General features: G+C 34.3%; 1 protein-coding gene across 1 annotated transcript in view; it reads right to left on the reverse strand.

Moving 5' to 3' along the window:
* Window positions 1-17,668, reverse strand: part of CCDC102B (coiled-coil domain containing 102B) — a 141,291-nt gene extending 123,623 nt beyond the window's left edge. Inside the window, exons 1-2 of the mRNA XM_033069978.1 lie at window positions 17,581-17,668; window positions 1,518-2,138 (exon numbers count right to left, since the gene is read on the reverse strand). Of these exons, the coding sequence (XP_032925869.1) occupies window positions 1,518-2,126 (609 nt within the window). The 5' untranslated portion in view covers window positions 2,127-2,138; window positions 17,581-17,668. The remainder of the gene's footprint in view (window positions 1-1,517; window positions 2,139-17,580) is intronic.
* Window positions 17,669-20,909: the final 3,241 nt, after the last annotated feature.

The raw sequence follows: 20,909 nt of genomic DNA on the forward strand, positions 1-20,909 counted from the left end.
AAATATATTCCATTTCTCTTTTGTTGGCTGTAACTCTGGTCAAGACAGAATCCTGGAACTAATAAAACCAGCATTGCAATTTATCCATACAAATAATGTATTGAGAAACCCTACATTATGAACTCTTAAACTTTTTATGTAAAGTGTGTTGAAGCAGGTTTATACAAGATTTTCATAAGGAAAAAATATATAGATATCTATTTTGAAGATAGATGTTTAGCATACTAAACATATGAACCAATATCAAAGTAGGAAAAAAAAAATAAAATACACATTTTTGAGGAAAATGGAATGTCACTTATAAACAAGTTTCCCTTAGAAATGTATTTGCTTTACCACATCTGAGGAATTTTGTTTCAAAGCTAATCTCATTTTAGCAGTTTACTGACAATCCTCTTTCACATCACACTGTTCTTTTGAGGTTTTTGAAGAATGCCCAAAATTTACATTAGAAAATGCTAGAAACCACTGAAAAGATAGAAATGTTTCCCATTGACATATAAAGTTTCAGTTTTCAAGTAGAAAATATTTTATACTGAGGAAAAAGAGTTAAAGTATATTTTGTGGTATTTCCTTCCAATGGCACATTTATCTGCCTGCAAATAAGAAAGGCATGTGATTTTTTGGCAAAATTTATTCTGCTGCTAACATAACTTTTTTTTTTTAGATTTCACAGGAATATGATATCATTAATATGCATTAGAGAGTAAAGTTTCTGAACAGAATACATTCAGATCTAAGATCTTGGCAATTTCCCTTGAATTGAAGTAAAAATTTTCCTACATTCAACAATGCAGGGAAAAACATTTTCCCACAATGTATGAAAAAGTTTGCCTATATCTACAATGACTGCCATCTATCAGAAAACAAATAAAGCTTTACCTGGTGCTGTCTATGAAGACTATACACTGCATTCCAGGCACAGAATTAAATTTAACATGAACAAATGCTTCAGTTTTTGATGACTATAACTGGATCTTTTGTATAGAGCTAGAAACTGCTTAAACAATGCTGATCATTGAATTTTTAATTCTATATAATGACTTAATTGCTCTCCTTATCAAACAAAAGTCATGTAAACTTGTGAAATAATTGCTTTACCTCTTTCCATACTTTTGAAGTTCAGGGAGAATTAAATTACTTTATTTTAGAAGCCAAGAACCTAATTTGCTTTTTTGGAGAAAGAATGTAAGTATACAAAATGTGGTTATTCCAGATAAGAGAGGTAACCTGTTACCTTAAAACGTGAGAGAGATTCAAAACAATATTATAAATTATTTGATATAATATTCTGCCTCTGTTCCTTAAATGTCTAGTCCTAGTGTAAAGGTATGAGTTGTTTTCTGTGTTTTTCTGTATTAGAAATTTTTGGTTGGGGGGTCAGGGGGCTAAAGGGTTTTGCTGATTAATGGAGCAGGCAGCATTTTGGTCAAAATTCTTGAAAATCCTATTTCTACATACACGTCCATACTTTGCCACTTCTTCATGAACCATAAAAAATATTTCCCATTCTTTACCTTCTTTGTGTCTTCTGCCCCAGGAATTTTGATGATTTTGTTAAGGTCTTTTGGAGGTTCTGGTTCCAGAAACATTAACAAGTTTTGGTCTTTTTTAACATAGGAGATTTCTGAGCGACAGCATCCTGTTTTGCAAGCAGTTCCATTTTCTAAGTTTTCCTTCTCACTTACTAAATCCTGATTTATTTTTTTAAGCACACTTAGCTCTTTTATGACACTGTCTAATTTGATTCTCAATTGTCTTGCTTCCTCTCGTGCTTTATTTCTTTCTCCTCTAACTTTGCTCCATTTCTCTCTCCAATTAGCAGTGCAATCTGACCACCAGCGCATGGTCTTCTCCATTTGGGCAGCTCTGGCTTTGACTTCCTCCAGTTCCTGGATCTTTACTGCTTCAAAAATTTCCCAATCACTGCCATAACTTGTATGCATATGTGCATAATGAGGTGAATTTGGGTAGAAACTTTGGGATGGAAGATTTGAATGACACAGATGATCACCTGGTTTCCAACATCTGTCTAATTTATCAGGTTGTGTTGGTTGGGTCCAAAAAACCTCTATCTCTTCCATTTGTTTCTGAATGGAGTCTAAATTCATGTTTTGATTCATCATCTAACTTCACTCCTAAAAAATATAAAGACAGACAATGATTTAGCTTTTTGTTAATTATATTGTATTAATAACCTTCAACAGTTAGAGATTTTACTGCTTTCATAGTAAGTTAATGATGCTTGATCAACAAGAAATAGCTATTCATACATCTTTTATTTAATACTTTTTGAGTACAGAATAAACAGACATACCTATCACTTGGCTAGGATTTGTTTGCAAAGGAAGAGTCCTTAAATAATCATAGTGCTCTCAAAAATGTTTGAGTCTAAAGAAAACAGACAAAACTTTTCTGCCTTTAAGAAAAGATTGAATTGAATTAATATATATTTTAAATATCTAATAAGAGGAAGTTATTTGTCTAGAACTACAATCACAAATCACTTGCCTTCTTTCCCAAACTGTGCAGTTTCATACTAGGCAAAACTTGCATTATAATTTACATACCTAAGGAAAAAAAAATATCAAAACCCCTGTGACCTTTGGATTTCCATTTTATCAGGAGAAAAACGAAGCATTTGTTATAGGGGGCTTTATTTTGCTCTATGCATTCCAGAAGATTTACAGGTAGTATATTCTTACATTATTCTTGACAGTGTGGCACTATCCTACTGTACTGTACAGCCTTTCTCGTAATGGTATGACTCAGCTAGTAAATCTTGCTGCATTCTTTTTCATTATTCATCTTTGGATTATTTATTACTTATTTGGCCAAGAAGAAAAATTGTTTCCCTACCCCAGTGTGGAGAAAATGCTGATGTGGACAGTCTGTAGAGACTAGCCACTTATATCTCCTTGTTTTTTCTCCTCTTGATTATGTTAAAAACAGACCAGAGCAACCAAACAAAATCCAGGCAAATAAACAACCTTAAAAACCTTGCTACTTCAACAGAAGAGTAAGTTGTTAGAAGTAAAAAAGAAATGGCTTTTACATTGCAATATCCATTTGCAGAAAAATGTTTATATGCTATGGCAATTAGTGCCAACACCTGCATTTGAAATGCAGAAGGCCAATGATGCTTACAAAACACTGAAGGGTAGATAGTTTTGCAGTATGATTCAGTTATGTCTCATTTCAACTGAATAGAGGATTTTGTAGGTTTTGTTCCAGTTTTCCAGCTGTTTTCAACTTTTCCATGATTTTCAGGACATTTATTTGCCATTTGTTAGAAGCTTATGGAGAACTGTTGTAGTGGAGTACGGATATTAGAGGAGGAAAAGGACAATGAAGGACTCCCAGTTCCCTTCATTATCACTGGTGTAGTACCATCAAGCCCACAACAACACTACACAGATGTAGCAGAGCTGCTGCCAAAGCTTCATCAAGGTTGAGTCTCTCTTGTTTTTTGACCTACTTCCAGTAACTTAATTTGAATAAACCTTATCCAAAATACAAACATATTGCCACCCCACAAACTTGTATGAGGCCCAGTAGAGCCAAAGTAACTAAATATTAAACTCTTGCAGTCAGTTGTTAATTTAACTTCTGGGTTGTCATAATTGCTTTGTTTCCTAAAGCTCTAACTAAAAAACCGACCAAACAAAACCACAGTAAATTTTAGATACGCAATAATATATATTATGTATTGCATAATGTAATAAATACTTAATTAAATAGTTGAAACTTTTGGATTTTTAAAAAGTACAATAACTTTTTCTTACATTTTTTCTGTGTCTTCCCCAAACTAGTAGTTATCTACAGAAATTTTTATTACACTTTTCATAATCAGTAGGTTTTTTTCAGTGGCTTTTGCTAGCTCCTTTGCATATTCATTTAAAGAAGGCAGAACTTGGGGATGTACAGATTGCAAATCTTAAAAGACAGAGAAATAAGAATGGTAATATTTTTCTTTGATTGAGAATTTGAAAGACCTGAGTTATTCATTAATCAGAATAGCCTGTTGCTGATGTTCCATTACAGGTTTGAGGTGACTTTTTTTCCGTTCCAAAGCTGGAGAAATGTTAAGGTCACAGATCATAAGATACTAAAAAGTAAACATTGGCCATGAATCCTTGCTCCCCTCTACTGTGATGGCTCATGTGTTCTTGAGGCTGGGACATTGCCAGTCAGATCAAACCTACAGCTGCAATAATTGAAGTGGGCTTGTACAATAAGCTGGTGGTCTCTTAGGCTTCTAATCATTTTATGATAAGCTGAATGTTGCCTGCACTTTTCAGCATGGATAGATGATCCAAACTCTGTATCTAAAATTTAAAAAAATTAAGACTTAAAAGAAGTCATTCCTCCTCCAGAAAACAGAAGTGCTGTCTCATTCCAAGGTGGCAAAGAGAAGGAGGTGTTTCTATTTGTATTGACTTGACTATGCCCTTTTCAGAAAATTGAATCAAAAGAGGTTTTTTAGATACCCTCTTTGAGATTGCAAGAGGTAGAATAAAATATCATTTTTTCATTAAAAGAGACAGATCTCAACACAATCCATTTCAGTGGCTGACTGAGTCAGCCAAATAGAAATATTTGCTGGATAAGTGAAACAGGAAACAGGAATTTTATTAAAAGTATGAATTATGAAGATTTGTACTTGTATCTATTTTTAAAGAAGTGGACTAAAATATTAGTTTGAAAGGAAGCAAAGATTTAAAAAATAGAAAAAACATGTTGTTTATTATAAAAGTTCTGAAACTGTCAAAAATCTCACAGCTCCAGAGGGATGATTAGGATGGACTTATTTTATCTTATTTATAGTTCCTATCAATCTACTCTTTCATGCTCTCAAAAACACTGCACTGATGAAATCATAATAAAAGTAAGTCTGACAATCCAACTGAAGACTCTTGTGGTATTGAATCTGTTGATACTGAATCTTTAATCATCTCTATAGTTATAGTGGTATGTAAAAAATTAATAATTATCCTCTCTGGTATATGACCACCTCATAGAAAAAGCATATGTCTACATCGAACTCTGGAAATTCTCATCTATAAAATATCTATATATGTTCCAGAGTGAAAAAGAATAATTTTAAACTTGTATGTCAAAGGTAAGTCAAAGAAGAAAGCTCCATGTTAATGTCATTAGACAGACCTCTTAATATCAGAAATATCACAAGTCTAAAATCAACAAAAAAATACTGTGTGGAGCTATTTTCAAAGTCACTACTTGAGTTTTCAGCAACAAACTAGCTAGCACAGCATAGGTAGCTCAGTTTACATAATTATTTTAAAAAGATAATTGGATGAAAAGATAAAATAAACTTAGAAAATTGGATAAAAATGGGTGTTTTCTGATCAGTGAAGCCTTCTGATAGTTCACCTGTAACTTGTAAGCTGAGTGATAAGAAGGAATACAACACCCCTTTAAAAGCTGTTTTTCTTAATGGAATAATTTAAAATAAGTATGAACAAAGTATATGAAGCAACATTCATTGTGTCATGTGAGTGAGGTGTGATAATAGAGTGAGAACAGAGTGATGATAGTTCTCAGAGGAAAAAAAGACAGACATTTGGTGAATATTACAAGGAACATAGGTGTCAACCATACACAATTATATTGCAACCTTTCCTATTTACAGAATGATCCTGACCACCAGTAAGAAAGAGAAGAGCTCTTGATTTATTTTTGCAACCTATTGTTTTAGGTAAACAGCAGTATATTCACCGTTGGTAGCAGCATTATCAAAAAACCCAGGAGAGAAAAGAATTATTGCACTTTCCTCATGTTAATACCTGCTCAGTGAACTCACCTTTTTCAGACAGTTCAGTAGCTAGGGAAGTGCTTGAGGATACAGTTTCAACATCCTTTTACTAACTGCATAATTTAATCCTTGGTTATATTTCTCTTAATTATTAATACCTCAGCCAAATTTTTTTTAAGATATTCTATGTTTGTCTTTAAAGAAAATTTCTGCTTTAGATTAAACCAGTTAATTTTCTTTTGTCTAATCTATAAATTTAATAGGACAAAATGAATCATAGAACTGAACAGGTTCTTTTCTAAGTGTAACTGGAAAGTCAGAACTTTCCATGGTATTGCTGAATTTCACCCATCAATAAACCCTGACAAAGAGAGAAGGCTTTAAGAAAATGGACAGGGGTGATGTGGTCATTATAGGAAGAATATAGGAAGTGATTTAACTCACTCCCTGAAAACATGGTTGTTTATTAAGGGTTGCTAACTATCAAGCTATCAACTCAAGAAGAGGAGATCAAATTTTGTGTGTCTGTTCTGGTTGTAAAGTTGGTTTTAGTTAATAACCCTTAGGGGTCCCACCTAGGGGCTAGATGGAAAAATATTGCCAAGTAAATGACTGAAATGTATGATGGAAAAAACATCACACTGGAAAGTGATTAATGATATAGCTCAGACTAAAAACATATCCATAAAAATTTGTATCTAGTTACCAAAACCCTAAAAATCCTAGCAACATGCGGCCAGGATGCTGATCATTTGGTTTGAAAAAGTATAGCACAAAACTGAACAAGTACCTGGTTACAGGAGTGGCCTCAACACAAAGGGATGTAGGATTTATTTCAACGGGCAGTAAGAGAGGATGTCAAAAAAGAGGAGTGGCAAAGGTTCTGTTGAAACAAATTGTATATTTGTAACATTTTTTAAAAACAATGGTACAGCGCATCTCCAACATTCTGCCAACTTCATAGAAGGTAAACTAATCTGGGAAACTTTTCATGTGCATTACCACAAACACCTGGAGGATGAAAAGAAATCCTTACAGGACCAGAAATAGTGGCAGTCAGAATATATTCCCTGCCTTAGCTATCAGTGATCTCACAACTGCTTTAAGCTAGTGGTTTGCTACTTCTCCTTTATCCAGAGAAATGTAATCTTAAGATCGATAATATTTTAAGAATAAAGTAGGACAAGTTTGCTTTAGTTCAAATCTTGTACAATGGATTTTCCAGCTACTGCATCAGCATCAAAACAGCAGGACAGTAAATCGATGGAATAAACTACTAAACCAGCAAATACACAAGAATGGATCTATTAATACTGTGTGGGAATCATATCTGTGAAAACTTGTAAATTTGCTACACAAGTGACAAACTCCCACAAGAATAACCACAGATAAGGAATTCATGTCAGTGGCTGCCCAAAATCCTGTTCAAATAGAAACAAAACCCTTCTGAAGTCCATATAATCAGGTTGCAGTTAAACATACAACTCAGGAGTTATCTGTGTGCCTCTCCTTTTACGATGAAAAAGGGAACAAGTTAAAAACAACTGAGGTTTGAATTATGTCCAAGACCCAAGTGTCTTCTCTTACCGAAAGTGTGACCCTCTTGCATCACCATGGCAACACTGATAATTGGAACATATACCCAGAACTTACCTATAACAGATCCTGCATTTTGGAACAACTCAGGTATTGTCAGATCCGTGACAACCCACCTTTAAACTAGTTACAGAAGGAATACCATCTGCAACATCACAAGGACACATATAAGTGGGTGATAATGCTGCACTGAGATCTGAAGTTAACCTGAAATGACCGACATGTAGTTAACACTGGACATAAAGCTGTACACGGCTGTGACAACAGCAGAGTGAAAGGGGTACCACAGACTTGTAAGGAAACTAATCATATACTAGTGGCCCAGAACACTTACATCACCTATACACATTGAGAAAACACACAGCAATTATTTCATAAACATTGCTAATAATCACTGTGTAAATCAATGTAAATGGGGAAAATAAAGCTACCATTACTCATGGCTGTGTATCTTAAAAACAGTCCAGGCTACTTCTTACTAAAAGTGTCCTTCACTTAATGCAGTTGCATTACATATAAGACCCTATGATTATGGCTCTAAAATTAATTACAACGAACATACATTGAACATAACCAATGTACACACTCCTGCATGGAATGAAAGCCTTACTGATTACAGTGACCATCTTTACGATGAAAGCTACAAAGTCATTGGCCAAAAGGACACAGAGGTTAAAGAGATATTATTCAAAATCTATTGGGTGAAACTGGTATAAGAACTGAATTAAATTGATACTAAAATCCTACCAAATAGAATTCTTAGTATTACAATACACTGAAGCTAGGATAACCAGAATGACTTGGAAAACTCTTAGAGGAAAGAAAAGTAAAAATATCACAATAATGAACAAGCAGCTGATCTTAAAGTCTGACGTATGCTGAGAGCAGTGCCAATGTGAGTGGTCAATGGGAGAGCAGCCTCTACCTACAATTCAGTGGACAGGAGGAGGTAAGGGCTGATATTACCTGCAGCCAACAACTTCTGCATCTTCAAAAAGCAGCTACGTGGCAGTTTCTTCAGGTTACGCTAACTCACGGACCAAACTTCTGAGCTAGAAAGTGTAAATGCCTAGGCTTACCCCCAAGGTTTTTGTAGCAGATCCAACAGCAGGCTGACTGATGAGACCTTCGTGCTTTTCAGTGTGGTACGGGGGACATTCACTCCTCAATAGAGGAGAAAGAATGAGAAGCTGGCATCAACAGCTTGGTAACTAGCTTGTTCACAGAAAAAATACGATTTAGAGAACTTGTAATTAGGGAAATAATGAATTAGTGTTTTCATGTGTTCGACTAGTCTGTACAAAGATGATTCCACCATTGTTTGATGTCTTTATGCTTTGGTGGCGTTGTTTGAGGCAGAGGATTTTTTTTTTTTGCTTTTTTTCTTAATGAGCTCATAAGCTCATAAAATAAAGCTTAATTTACAAAGTACACTGTGCTGATCAAGAGATCCAAACAGACTATGACATCATATAAAGATTATCCTACTTCATGAAAATTAAAAGATAGTGTTTTCAAGACTTTTTAATGCACAGCCAAAGATTATTCTGTTTATTTTTTCTCGAAAGCTATAAAAAATATTAACAATATTAAACCATATGGCATATTTTAAGCGATGTTGTTTCCAAACATTTTGTTCCTTACATGTGTCATAACTAAAAATCAGCCAAAGAATGGCCTGAAGAGACAAATACTGCTAATTATTTACTCCCTATTAGGAGTTATGTGATAATTTTTTCCCTCTAGCCATACTTCTCTGGTTTCCTTTTAACGTAAAAATGTTAATAAAGATCTAATTTAATTTCAAAAATTGTTTTATTTCCTTCTCATGTCCAGTTACTAAAAATAGTTATGCTATGAAAATGAAAAAGTAAAACATTACGTTTTTAATTTCGTGAAGTGAGTTTGGGGTCATTAGGTTTTGTTTCAGAGAGGTATTGTAGTTGTTGTTTTGCACTTTTTTTGTCCAATTAGGAAATCTAAAAAATTCCTGAAAAAAACCCTTTTCTTCTTAAGACATCAATTTGGATAGTATGATGTGTTACGTGTCTCTTTGAGATAAAATGAAATCATAGTGGCAATTCATTAATGTCCTGATACACAAGACTAAAATTATGCAACCTCATCTTCCTTCTATAACATATCATCCACCTGAATATTTTAAGTGCAAGAGACAATGTCAGGCCTAAATCTTCATTTCCAAGTTCTTTAATTGTCAAAGTTCTTAAAGAACAGGATAAAGACTCAAATGCTTTAACTAAAGAAAACAAACCCAAAATATTTGAGAGATTTGAGAGGAAACAGTAAAGAGAGAAGTGATAAGTAGTGTTCCATATTTCTTATAGGTCTGACCAAATTTATAATCTTGGAAATTCAGAATATTACTACTTTTCTCATTATTTCTTTATGGTACTGACACCTTTGCCTTGAAAACAGAATAATAAAGTTCATCTCAGGAGACACTAAAAAACTCGAGAGACAGAAAAGGTGTATGACCAAATGTAAGTAAGCCCTTAATAGTAGAATTTATGTAAAACTGGAGTCTGATCTCACTTCTGAGTTGATCAACACTAGATCATAAGCTGGAATAATACAACAGAGAGGAAAGGCAAAAGCAGATACCCAAGTTTTGGCTTGGCCTTCCATTAAAACAGCCATAAACAAAGTTTGCCATCTACTCTGTGAGTCCTAAAAAGTTAAAAACTGAAAATAACTACAGGGAAATGGTAGTTCTGCAGGGAAAATTGCATTTTACTACAATACAAAACATTGTGACTTACAAGGCATTTCTAAAGTAACCCCAGAAAGTGCATAATTATATTAGTTGTCCATGTATAGCTAAATTCCCAGCAGAAGAGATAAAGGATGAGTAGCAAAGATAGTGACTGAAAGACAATAAACCACAAAGAAAGCTTAATTTTTTTTTCTATTTTAGTAGACTACCCAGAAACCAAAGAAAAATAAATGCTGAAAAATATTGCTGAATAATGCATTTTACACTATACAACAGGATTAAGTATACTGCTTCTTGATATTCTAGTATCCATTGTGATAACCAAAATTCTCAGACTTCAGAGGAGGAATCCTTTCTATTATTAATAGTAGTTTCCTTCTCCTGGAGGTTTTAATAATTCACATGAAGGCATGTAGGGCAAAATTGCATATATCTAATTTATATCTTAAAAAAAAACAAAACAAAAACAAAAACATGAGGAAGCCCTAAGTGGCCCTTATGCTGGCCACTCCAGTCATGTTTCCAGTTTGTCCTCATTTGCTATCCTTTTCCACAACCTATTTCAATCCTTTGAAATAAGATTTACCATTCTAGATGCCCCACTCATTTTAGAGAAAATAAAAACTAGTGTGACAGAATTCTTGTGACGTGAATGCATGCCATGTAGAAGTCCTAAATATGCTGCTCTGAGGAATAGGGATGATCTCAAAGGTCCCCCTCACTGGGATTCTCCAAGCAGTGTGATTTCTGAGAAGCCTGTTCCACCCAGTTTTAAAAATGTTGCCACAACATCCAGGAAATGAGACAAAATTAAAATCACAAATTGTGAATCTCAGAATATGCAACTTTTAGTCAAATGGGTCACAAAATACTATGTAAGTATGGAAGAACCACAAGAAATAAGCCCCTTTTGTGACAACACTGAACTGTCTTCAAAGCAGCAATTCTGCACTCTTCTGCAGTCTTGTCAGGAACTAGCTGTAAGGAACATGGAAAAAGAAGAAAAAAGGCTTTATCCCTTAAATCTATTCTGCCAACAGAAACTGCGAATATGAGAACACTGTGTACAAAGGAAAGGGATGAACAAGATAATCAAGCATTCCCAGATACTTCCCAGGCTGAAGGTCAGTTCTAAGCATAGGTGGAAACAATCCAGAAAAACACGCTGGTAACAGGAACAATAAGTCTCTTGCAGGAAACATTAACTTCTTCATGAAGTTTCACAAAATTTTACATTTGGACTGATGCTTTTATTGAAATGATTGCCTATACTATGGTTCATCTAACCTTGAGGTATTATATATTTCTCTCAATGTATTAATTGCTTTTGTAAAATATAGTGAAACTTTCCATGCCATAGGAGAACTTAACCACAAGACTGGTATAGCTGTCATGGTTCAAAGGTTTTAAAAACTGAGTGATTAATTTTTTTTTTTTTCACAGAATAAAAACACCACTAGGTTAAAGTGAATTTTTCTATTAAGTTGCACTAAGATAAAAGATGCCAATAATTAAAAGGAGTAATTTAAGACAAGGTTTCTGTCTCAGCATATTTTATATTATTGTTACTGGTGGGGTGGGGATGATCTTAAAGCTTGCTCAAATTAAATGCTGTAATTCCCTCTGAAAAAGGATGCACCAAAAAAAGGACATGGTCCACTTTGCTGCGGTATTATGTATGATTTTTCCTTTTTTTCTTTTTACCATTTTTCCTCCATGTCCAAATATCCATTTTAAAGTAAAATCCCATTCAGCATTTCAATTGTTTTTTAAAACACATGAATACAATACATCTTGTGTAATATTATACAGACTATATACATATTTTACATACTATATAAACATACTATAAACATTCATTCATAGAAAAGACAACTTGGAAAGTAGTCACAGATTACAATAAATATAAAGACTAAACAAATTATACTCTTTCACTTTTTTTTTCTTTTTTTTTTTTTTTTTTGTCTACCAATTTTAATAAACCCTAAACAGTTTGGATACTATTTCTTCAGATGAGAACCAGAATTATATACTTACTCTGATTTAGGTCTATCGGGTAATACAAGTGATTACATATCATTGCAATGTCTTTCAAAGTCTTTTATAGCAACAAGCTGATGTTTCTTCACATCTTTGAAGTGGTGTTCAAATCCTTAGGGTTAAATAGGGGTAAGATAAATATTTGTACATAGAGATGTTGTCATTTACTATCCATACAGCCAAAAGAAGCTCTGAAGTACTGCTTTAAAGATAATTTATAGTAACTTCATTTCCCCAAGAATGTTTTTTTTGGTTACAAACTTTCATAACATTTCACCCATATTTTTTATACATTCAAATCTGTAGCACTGATGCTCATCGCTCAGCCACTACACTTATAAACACATATTGTAAAATCAGATTATGCAGGGAGGGAAGGGACTGTGTGTGACACTAACAACTTTCCCAGACAGTCTCAAAAAGAACTAAGTGCTAAACCAATCATAACCCAACTAAATTTGGTAGCTGTGGCTTTTGAGACAGTTTGTTTGGCTAGCTACCCTTTAAGATTTGATTATCACTTTTTACTAGGATATGATGAAAGAAACTCTCAAAGTTTTAGATCCTTTCAGGGTAAGCAATTTACAAACAGGCTTACAAAACCTAGTGTAAACTTCTGAGTTAAACAAGTAGTCAAGTCCCCTAAATTCTAATCTAATCTCAGTGGTTCTATGTGGGTATCTGTAATCTCCATGGAATATATTGTCTGAATTACTATTAGGAAAAATAGGTTATGAATCAGAGTATTAATAATAACTTCAATTGAAAACAGATTCAGAGTGTATTTTAAACAAGGCAATAGTTAATTCATACAAAATAATTTATATCAGTTAAACATCTGGTCTAATAGGTATCTTCTGAATAGCATAGAGATTTGCTCTTAATAACATTAAAATGGTATCTTTTTGTATTATTTTGGTTTTGTTTTCAGCAGTTCCATGGCTATGACTAAAAATAACCAAGTGCATGAGTCTTCCTCCTCTGTTTACACAGAAAGCAGAGTAAGTTAGTTTCAGTGAGTGTTTAGCATGACAAACATTTTTTAGCCCACACTGAAATGAGCTGCAGTGCTAACAGGGCCATTTCCTTTCCTGGGAACAAGTAGGAGAAACAGGCAGCTTCTTATACCACTCAGCTTAGTTCCAAGAGAACCAGTAGTCAGTCACAATAGGGAATCCCAAAAGAGTCAGCTCGACCCGAGTTGTCAGTGTGCTATTACAGGACATGAGCCCAGCCAGTGCACACACGCTCTGTCTTGCTTATACTGACAGGCAGCCCTTTAACACGACACAGAAAAGTATCTCGCATGGATTTCCTCTGAACTTTTCAGAAAGAGGGAAGACTATAGAAAAGTAGGGAAATAATACCCAAGGCATGCATCATCCACAAGCTTAGACCTGCTTTGAGTATGTAAGCCATGATTGGTCTTAGAAGCCTTTCCAAGCATTAAAGCCGGCTGTAAGTTAAAAGTCAAAGAAGACAAGAAAACTAAAAAGATTTCATTCAGCTGGTGATTTTCATGCAGGGTATTAGTTAAACAATAGGGTATTAATTAAGCAATTTAAGCTATATGAAACACAAATATTTGCAGATAAGCTATAAATAAGCTTATAGCACACAATTAGGACAAAAGACTATTGTATCATTTTGAATTATCAAGGGTTAAATCCCTTTCCCAGCCATTGATAATTCTAGCATTCTACTATTTCATGTTTCATTTACTTATGTTCAAAAGCCAAATTCACCACTTTGTGAGAGCCACCATAACTTCTTACTGGATATAGTTGAGGAGGCTCCCCAAACACAACTGACAATTTCACAGATCTGTGGGATTTTTATCACATTTTTAGATTGGGCTACAGGTCAGGTCAGCTGGGCTTCTCTCAACGTCAAAAGGAAGTTAAAAAAAGGAAACTGAAGACAGACTAACCATTCTGAAACACACTTCACTGAACAAGAATTAGGTAAGATGCAATGCTAAAACAAGTTCATCCAAACAGTAGAAGTCACTCAAACGTATAGAGATGTTGTAAACCACTACCCAAGATGTATTGAGATGGTATGTCCCTTGACTCTTGATCCCTGTAATACTTGTGGACTGACCCTATCTCCTCTGCTTTACCCTATTGGCAGGATGCCATTCCCCCTCCTCCTCCTGACCCTAGAAAAGATCCCAGTCCTTGCGAAACTTCCTTTTTGCCCCCTGAACGCAATGAAAAAATAAACCACGGAACCCCCCCGGGAGAAAAGAGCCTCTTGGTATCTTTAACCCTTGTTCATGCTGCACGTCCCAGGTTTGCCCTGCTACGGAGTTATCAGGGTGAGCCTCGGATGTAGTAGCATAGAGAAACATCATTATTTAGACAAAATCATCACAAGTTTATTTTCTAGAGTTTGTGACTCAATTCTATCTTCTTCTAAGTTACTCATTTGGAAAGTGAGCTTGAAGTGGATTGCTTCACTTTGATTCTTTCATTTATAGGCTTTTTTCCCTTACTAGAAAAAACTCACTGAGTTGGGGGGGTGTTGTGTTTTGTTTAGGGGGGGTTTCTGGTGTGGTTTTGTTGGTTTTTTCTTTATTTTATTTTCAATAAAGTGTTAAGATGTAATGGCATATCCCTGAAAAAGTTGTTTCTAATCCCTGCTTGTACTCTGAGAAATTCTTCAGATTTTTAAAACCCTTAAGAGTATCTTAAAACCGTATGCTTTATGATATGAGAGATCAAGAATTGTCTTGTTAGAGCTGAAATCATTTATGATGCTTTCCTATTCAAAACATGACCTACTTTTAAAAGAAATTTCATAACACTGGGAGAAGGGAAAATTAATCACAAATATCTGATGATTTGTGTCAGACCAAGACATAAAACATTTCAATGCTTATTAGGACACAAAACAATTTTTCTTCAAAACACCACTCAGAGTCTAGAAACAAGTGATTTTCCCACCCATGTAAGTAGAGAAGTAAGAACACTCTTGAGTATTTTGTTTTCTCTGGGTCAGAGTATATCCCTTTGGCTGGTTCAACTAGTCTGATATAATTGCATCAGAATTAACAATTCTGTTGTGCAGAGATGTTTTTGGTTTTATCAGAACAATTTTAGAAGCTGTATCTTTTATAAAAGATATCTTTAAAAAAGATGGGTATTTGGACATTTGTATGTAATTATTATTCTTTTCCCTAACCAATCTAGTATCTTAACACCATCTCATGTCTTTCAATAGCTCAAGGACTGTGATTTAATGTTTGTGTGATTTAATGCTGCAAGATACTATCCCGTGATGACCCTAACTGCCCTAATTAATCCTTGAGGGAAATGAACAAAGGAATAATCCACATTGTGACTTTAATCTGGATTCCAGATTTGCTAGAGTGGTCAAATAAAATAAATCACAAAGTATCATCTATTGTATCCCAGATGTTACTTAAACACATAGAGAAGCATGTCTACTTATTCTCTCAGTGCCCACTGAGGCCAATATGTAGTCCCACTAAAACAGAAATTATTTGAATAATTGGTGACTACTTAGTGTGGCAAAAGGGAAGTTGGCAATCTTTTTGCAAAAATGGACACCTAAAAAAGTTATGGAGAAACATCCAGGTCAACTGAAATTACATTTTAAAAAAATATTTAAAACAATGGGAGCTTCCATGAAAATTACTCCCTAGTATTCCTCCAGTAATGTGATTGATATTAAATAAGAATGGAGTTGACAAAAACCCCAGTCTTATTTAACCTAGTGTAAATCAGACCTAGATTATTTAATTAGCATGAGCAGAGAATCAAGCTGTTTGGGAAGGATGATTTTCATAATGAAACAGTCAATTAAAGATCTTTGCATTGAGTAGAAAGAGAATAAGATTAGGTGAGCCATTGGAAGAGGCTTCCCCAAGAAGTTGTAGATGTCACACCTCCACAAGTGTTCAAGGCCAGGTTGGATGGTCTGCTGTACCGGGGGGCTTCCCTGTCCATGGTGGTGGGATTGGGAACTAGATGATCTTTAAGGTCCCTTCCAACCCAAACTTTTCTATGAATCTACGATTCCATGAACATCAAATTCACACACTTCAAATGGTTTCAATATCTATCCTATGTTGAAGTAAATTTAAGCCTGTTCATTAACGGTTCCTTTAGCACATTCATTTTCAAGTGATTTGTTTTTCAGATTTACCTGAGGTTACCATTAATATTTTATACTTAAGGTGAAAGAGTGGCCTCAGTTAAAAGGTGGCTACATGCAAATACACAAAAAACACCTGCAGACATCTAATTTTACATTTTTCAATTTAAACTTTTTGTAGATGTCTCTGGAAGTAATATGACTACTTCTATTAATGATACCTAATATATTTTGGAAAATAATTTATATTCATTTTATTTTGCAAAGAACTGCATTCAGAAACACAAAAGTAACTTTTCTAACAACAGTCAATCTAAACCAAAAACTAGGAGTCTAGCTATATGATTATTTATAGCACAGTCTGCTTCATAAAATGTTTGTAAGAATCAGTGAGAACTAATGCAAACAAAATGCAGCTATCTGGATAGTCAGGAGGAAGCCCATTAGTACTATTTGCTATATCTGCTTATTAAACTCATGAACATTGCTTTTGATATTTGACCCTTGGTTCTCATTGCTGAAGGATCATCCACAGTGTCTCACACCATCTCTGATACTTGCCTTTAAAATAATGACAGACTGAATATATTTGTCCAGCATCAACAAATCATAGTATCAAAAAATTATGTTTCATTGCATTAGAAAAATACCACACAACTAAGAAAGCATTTTTCTTATCCCATCTTCAGTTATTTTCTGAAGGAAGTTAGGATTATACAAGTCATTATTGAGTTGCATAACTTATGAAAATAGAAACACTGTGAAAACACTGGTTTCCAACAAAAATATGCAATACGAACTTCTGCAAACTCATAACAATATTTTCATGACACTTATGTCCATAATACCACACCCATTTAAAGGCACCAATTTATGCCACTATATATGCACTTAACAAGGTAATTTTAAAAAGGTTTCAGTAGTAAAACTTTATAATCTGTGAAATTTCTGCATTTATACGAATTTCTAATCAAAACTAATAAATTATTTTTAACAAACTGTCACTTAGAAAATTTAAAAACTTACCTGGTTATGGTAAGTAAGCATTCTACTACCCTTGAAAAACAAGTTATGTTCAATGGGATGTTAGAAGTAATATTATATGGTAGTAGGAAAAAAATATAGAAGAGAAGAATCCAGTTAGATAGAACTTAGCCACGTACTTCAGATACTGTTTCCTGATCTTCAGTACTTTTGCTGGGCATTTCAGATTGTTTTTTTCCTTAGCATCAGCATGATAGTAACTCATACTTTGTCCCTGAAGAGATTTATAGAAATTAAACATTAAACCCACAAGTTTAAGACCCCTTACCCTCTGAGTTTGCTGGGCTCCTCTTTCTTCTCAGTGTAACAGACACATGTGTAAACAACAGAATTTCCTACATCCTTTTCTCATCGGCACTGTACTGGGACTTGGCCAATTGGATTATTTACAGCATTAAGGCCACTCCACAGCAACTTGAAAAAGATTCTCATTGGTCAGGCATTATCAAAACTAAAACCACATTTTTCTTTTAAATACAAGTCATTTATACAAAATAAAACTTTTTGTCATACTGTTCTTCACTAAGCATTATTTGTTTTGGTTTTATTTCCCCCTCCCTTTCTGAACTTAAACTGTGACTCCAACCCCCCCAAATACTATATATAAGATGAAATTAGTCATTTGAATCACAGTACTTAAGCTCAGGTCCTAGTACTCAACCAAAGTAGTTGGATTCTTATACTACTTGCTCCTCCTATCCCTCCTGTTTTATAATAAGACTAGTTTTTCACTCAGCTGGATGATATAACCTTGAAAATACAGGTACTTTCATAATTAGCTCTGAAATTAGACGGGGGTTCTCAGAAGTTGTTATGAAAACTGTAGTATTCTAGATTATCAGAGAGGTGAAAAGACCAAGGCAAGGAAAGTTAGGAAAAAACACCCAAAACTTTGAAAAGCTATTTTTGCATTAAAATTCACAGTTACATATTAAAATATAAGGTAAGAAATATTTCTTTCTGGAATATAAACTCCAGAATTTTTGTAACAGCATGACAAAGCATGACACCACTGTCAGAAGCCTGATATCACAGGCTACCTAATTGGCAGGTCCTCAAGGCATAAAACTGATACAGTTAGACACAGATGGGATGACTTGCCACAGCTGTGAAAAGCCAAATATTTCTCATTTTAAAAAAAATCCCTCATAATGTACAGAATACTGACAACTTCTGTGTCATAATCTCAAACTGAGAAGCCAGACTTCCTTTAGCTTTAAGGGACATATGTCTACTTCCCCACTAATACCCCAAAGCTTTTAGCTTACTATAGCAGGTAGTCTTTCCATTATGAATAGTAGCTATAGCTGCAAGATTCTTCTCTTGTCTGACACTAGGACTTTCAATTAATTTTTAAAAAATTATTTTAGGGAAATGAACTAGCAAATCCTCCCACTCTTCCATGACTCACAAAATCTATTACACTGCCAGGAGACAAAAGACATTGTCTTCCAAAAGACATAAGCAAAATAGGTGGAAAAAATTTCTCCATACATTTCTGTTAAAGACCCAAACCAAATAAACAAAAGCTGCAAACCAAAGCAAAAATACCCCAAAATCCAAGGCAAAAAATATGACTCCACACAAAACAACCTCAAACAAGCAAAAAACCCCAAACCAAACCTAACACCACAACAAAACAAAACCACAAGTCTGCATCAAATTAAGAACAAACACACACACACAAAAAAAACCCAGCTCAACAAAACCCAAATCCAAACAATAAAATAAGGCAACAGCTACTTTATACATCTTGCATGGCTTCCTTAGCAACGAAATAGATCCCATCTCCCACTAGAACTCTCTGGCTACATTCCATTACCCCTACTGAAGGAAATTGCTTCACATTTTAAAATCAAGTTATATGCACATGATAACTTAAGCTTCTAACTACTCACATTTCAAGCCATTCATGAGATTTCCCATTCATTTTCCACCATTCTTCACTTGCTACATTCTCTGAGTGCATCCAAGAAGGTTGTTCCACTGCCCATATTTAGAAAAAATTGTGGTTTCTAAAGAAATCGATGCACATCTATTTTGTCTGAAAGGAAGGGAAGTAAATTTGGTCACAAGTCAAAATGTCGTCCCAAGTGAAGGTATGTAAGAGAGAATTTATAATTCAAAAGTAAATAAACACAAAGAAAAAAGTGACATTACAGCATGTGAAAGAACAAGTACTCCTGGAAGTGGCATTTAAGTACCTTTTGGGAAGGAAAACTGCTCTTCAAGAAAAAAAGGAACAAAAAGGAATTATGCATAATAGACCTATGGTAAATAGCAAAGCTATAAAAACACCTCAGCTTCTATTCTGATGCATTCTGTTGTAATCAGCAATTCTTGGAGGAGTCTTGATTTTATACCATTATTAAAAATGTATTCAAATTTAACTAAAAAGTTACTGTAAATTTGGGAAGTTACCATGTTATTTTTGCATCTTTATTTGCAAATAAATTCTTGTTTTTCAGTTTCATTTGACCATTTAACCTGATGCTGTGTCACTGCAATAACTACACAACTGATGTTGCCAATATGCAAGTTTGCTAATGCATGACCTTCACATATGGAGCTGAATTGTCTCCCTAGAATTCTCCATGTATGTAAACAATTCTTAGTTCACACTAAGAACATTCATATATGCTCATCAAGAGAATGATGAGCAACTCTGTTCATTATTTTTGTAAGAAAATTGTACTGAGAAAATATGATAAAGCCTATAGACAACATCAATAATCTAGAACATATGTTTTCATGTATGGCCTTAGTTTTCAGATGTGCTGTTGCACTCCTGATTAGGGTGGGACAGACTCCCTTCACTTTGAGTATATTTGAACTTTGGCAGCGTGCCTGACCTGCTTTTTCCAACATCCATAGAGAAACACTGAGAGAACATGAAAGCCAAATTTTGAATTTTTAAATGTCAAGACTCATCCCTTTGGGGGTCACAGAGGAAGAGACTTGATCCTTTTCTGGATCACTGAGCCAATGAAGAAGATTAAATAATTTGTCTCAGAGGAAAGTCAGAGCAAGTCTTTCTCAAAACATGGAAGTTTACAATATTTACTGTATTGATGCAATTTCCTCAGCAGATATAAGAAATTATCATTCAAGCCAAAAACAATAAAGCACTTCAAATACAAATGGCAATAAAACAGAACATTCCTACTATTGACATTGGAAAATAGAGAGGAATATGAAGCACTAAAATTGCAATCTTTTGAAATTGGGCTTCCTCAAGTATTCTAAAAAACCACATACATATGCCAGTTCTTTTTTTATTGATGGAAATAATTTTTAATCTTACCAGTTCATACTATTCCTAACAATTACCACACAAGCATGAAGGAGAAGAAAATAGAGGCAAAAAAAATTGCATAATTTTGCAACTCATCTCTACAGCAGCATTAGCAAAACCCAAACTTATATAACAAAAAAGCAAACCTGTGAAGAGATAGTTACATAAAAGTCAAATCAATTAAACAAAACAACCAAAATTGAGACTCCACCAAACCTCGTGCATAGACTACTCAATGTGGGAAAACATAGTGTGGCTCCGTTTGATAAACAGTCTAGGAAAAAGGCATAGGGCAATTATTT

The sequence above is a fragment of the Catharus ustulatus genome, chromosome 1 (genome assembly GCF_009819885.2).
Source record: "Catharus ustulatus isolate bCatUst1 chromosome 1, bCatUst1.pri.v2, whole genome shotgun sequence".
Lineage (NCBI taxonomy): Eukaryota > Metazoa > Chordata > Aves > Passeriformes > Turdidae > Catharus > Catharus ustulatus.